Source organism: Myotis lucifugus, unplaced genomic scaffold (genome assembly GCF_000147115.1).
Source record: "Myotis lucifugus unplaced genomic scaffold, Myoluc2.0 scaffold_37, whole genome shotgun sequence".
Taxonomy (NCBI): Eukaryota; Metazoa; Chordata; class Mammalia; order Chiroptera; family Vespertilionidae; genus Myotis; species Myotis lucifugus.
Window position 1 is genome coordinate 7,523,591 of NW_005871085.1, and position 1,780 is coordinate 7,525,370.

The window sequence follows — 1,780 nt, forward strand, 5'->3', positions numbered from 1 at the left end:
TTTTCCTACGGATGTACTGTGGGACCTCGGCAGGTCACGGGGCCTCTCTCGGTCCGCCCCTGCCACGGCCTGCGGCTGTCGTGGTAGAGGAGGGGACCTGACCCACAGGGTCCACGAGGGAACCGGGCCCTTGCCTGGGCCCCAGCATTCCTCCTGGCGGAGTGGGAGCCTGCTGCTCGTGGCTACTGAAGGAGCCCGAAGACCACGAAGCCCGTGCAGATGTGCAAACATTCGCGTTGCTGTGGGCAGCGCCACCCGCCCTAGGGTACAGCTCCCCGCGGGCAGGGCGCTGGCTTCCTTTGTTCCTGTGTCTAGAGCAGGGCCAGCCGTGGTGGGTGCTCAACAACTAGCTGTGAGAGGAGTTAGTCACCCCGGTACCAGATGAGCAACTGAGGCAGGGAGGCTGGAGGGATTGGCTGATGGCTCCCCGGCTGGTGAGTGGAAGATTGGTGCCCATCCCACCTGGGCTCCACCCGCCAGGGCCTTTGGGTGGCCAGGCTGGGGGGAGGCACTGCTCTCACCTCGGTGTCCGTGTCCTGAGCGAAGTCCTTCCGGCAGACGTGGGCCATGATCCCCGCGGCCAGCGCATCCCCCAGCACATTAATCATGGTGCGGAAGCGGTCCCTGGTGGTGGCGAGCGGTGGGCACTCGTAAGGGGAGCCGGGAGGGGGCAGCGCCCAGCCCAGCAGCCCCTGAGGGCACCAGCCGCCAGGGCAGAGCCCACAGTGAGGCGCTTTCCTAGTCCTCTCAAGCCCACCCCTCCCTCAGGGATGCTGAGGAGGGTTGATGCAGGGCGGGCTTCATGGCGGGTGACCGGACGCCGCACAGGGCCTGTGCTAAGAAGGGCCCAGGCTTGGTTTCACGGTTTGCTCTCACCCTCTTGAAATCCCTTATAATTTGTAAACAAGGGTCCCCACATTTTTGTTTTTGAAAACTGGGCTCTACATTATGCAGCCAGGCCAGAGCCATTGCCTCTGTAGGTTTCCCCTGCCTACCCCAAAAGCCTGCTGCCTGCTGCCTGCGGGGTGGGGGCGGGAGGGGTGCACCCCACTCACAGAGCCCAGTCGACAGCAATGATGAGGGTGATGTCGTCTGTGGGCAGGCCCACGGAGGTGAGCACGATGACCATGGTGACGAGCCCGGCCTGGGGGATGCCAGCTGCCCCGATGCTGGCTGCGGTGGCTGTGATGCTGCAGAGGGTGGGGAGAGAAGGAGGAGAGAGAAGCAGGAGGAGCAGGCGGCCTCGTTGGGACCCTCGCTTCAAAGGGGAGGCCAGAATGCCAGCGCCTCTGTGGCCAGCCAAACGGGGCAGGGTTGTTAGAAAGGCCACATCAAGGAGTTCTTGGGGGGACACGTTCCTGCTTGAGGTCCTATAACCCCATGGGCCCCACACCTGGCCTCAGCAGGACCCCCTGAGGAATCTGTGGGAAACCCTGTGCCTGGAGCCGTTGCCAGGAAGGTTTTCAGGGAGCCGCTGAGAAATTCTGATCTGCCCAGCCTCCCTCGGGGGCCTGGTGCCCAGGGTCAGCCTTGTGCCCTCAGGCTGGCGTGCGAGGCCTTCCCTCAGCCTCTGCCCCTCACCTCAGCACCCTTCCCTCTGCTCCAGCCACACCAGCAGCCCCTCCAGCGTCCCGCCCCGGGCCTCTGCCCCCTCTCTGCCCTGCGTGTCCAGAATGCAGGCCCTCCTCTGGGTCTCAGCTCCCGCCCCGCAGGGCAGCGTTGGGGAGGGTTGGGGGGGAGCCTGTGCCACCAGTCTCAGGGATCAGGTCACGTCCCACCC

The 1,780-nt window shown here is 64.9% G+C and overlaps 1 protein-coding gene across 1 annotated transcript in view; it reads right to left on the reverse strand.

Annotated features, from left to right (window-relative positions):
* Positions 1-362: 362 nt before the first annotated feature.
* The window catches only part of LOC102427833 (excitatory amino acid transporter 5), a 5,383-nt gene continuing 3,965 nt past the window's right edge, over positions 363-1,780 (reverse strand). Inside the window, 3 exon segments of the mRNA XM_023752825.1 lie at positions 363-389; positions 522-624; positions 1,056-1,190. Coding sequence (XP_023608593.1) covers positions 363-389; positions 522-624; positions 1,056-1,190 — 265 coding nt within the window.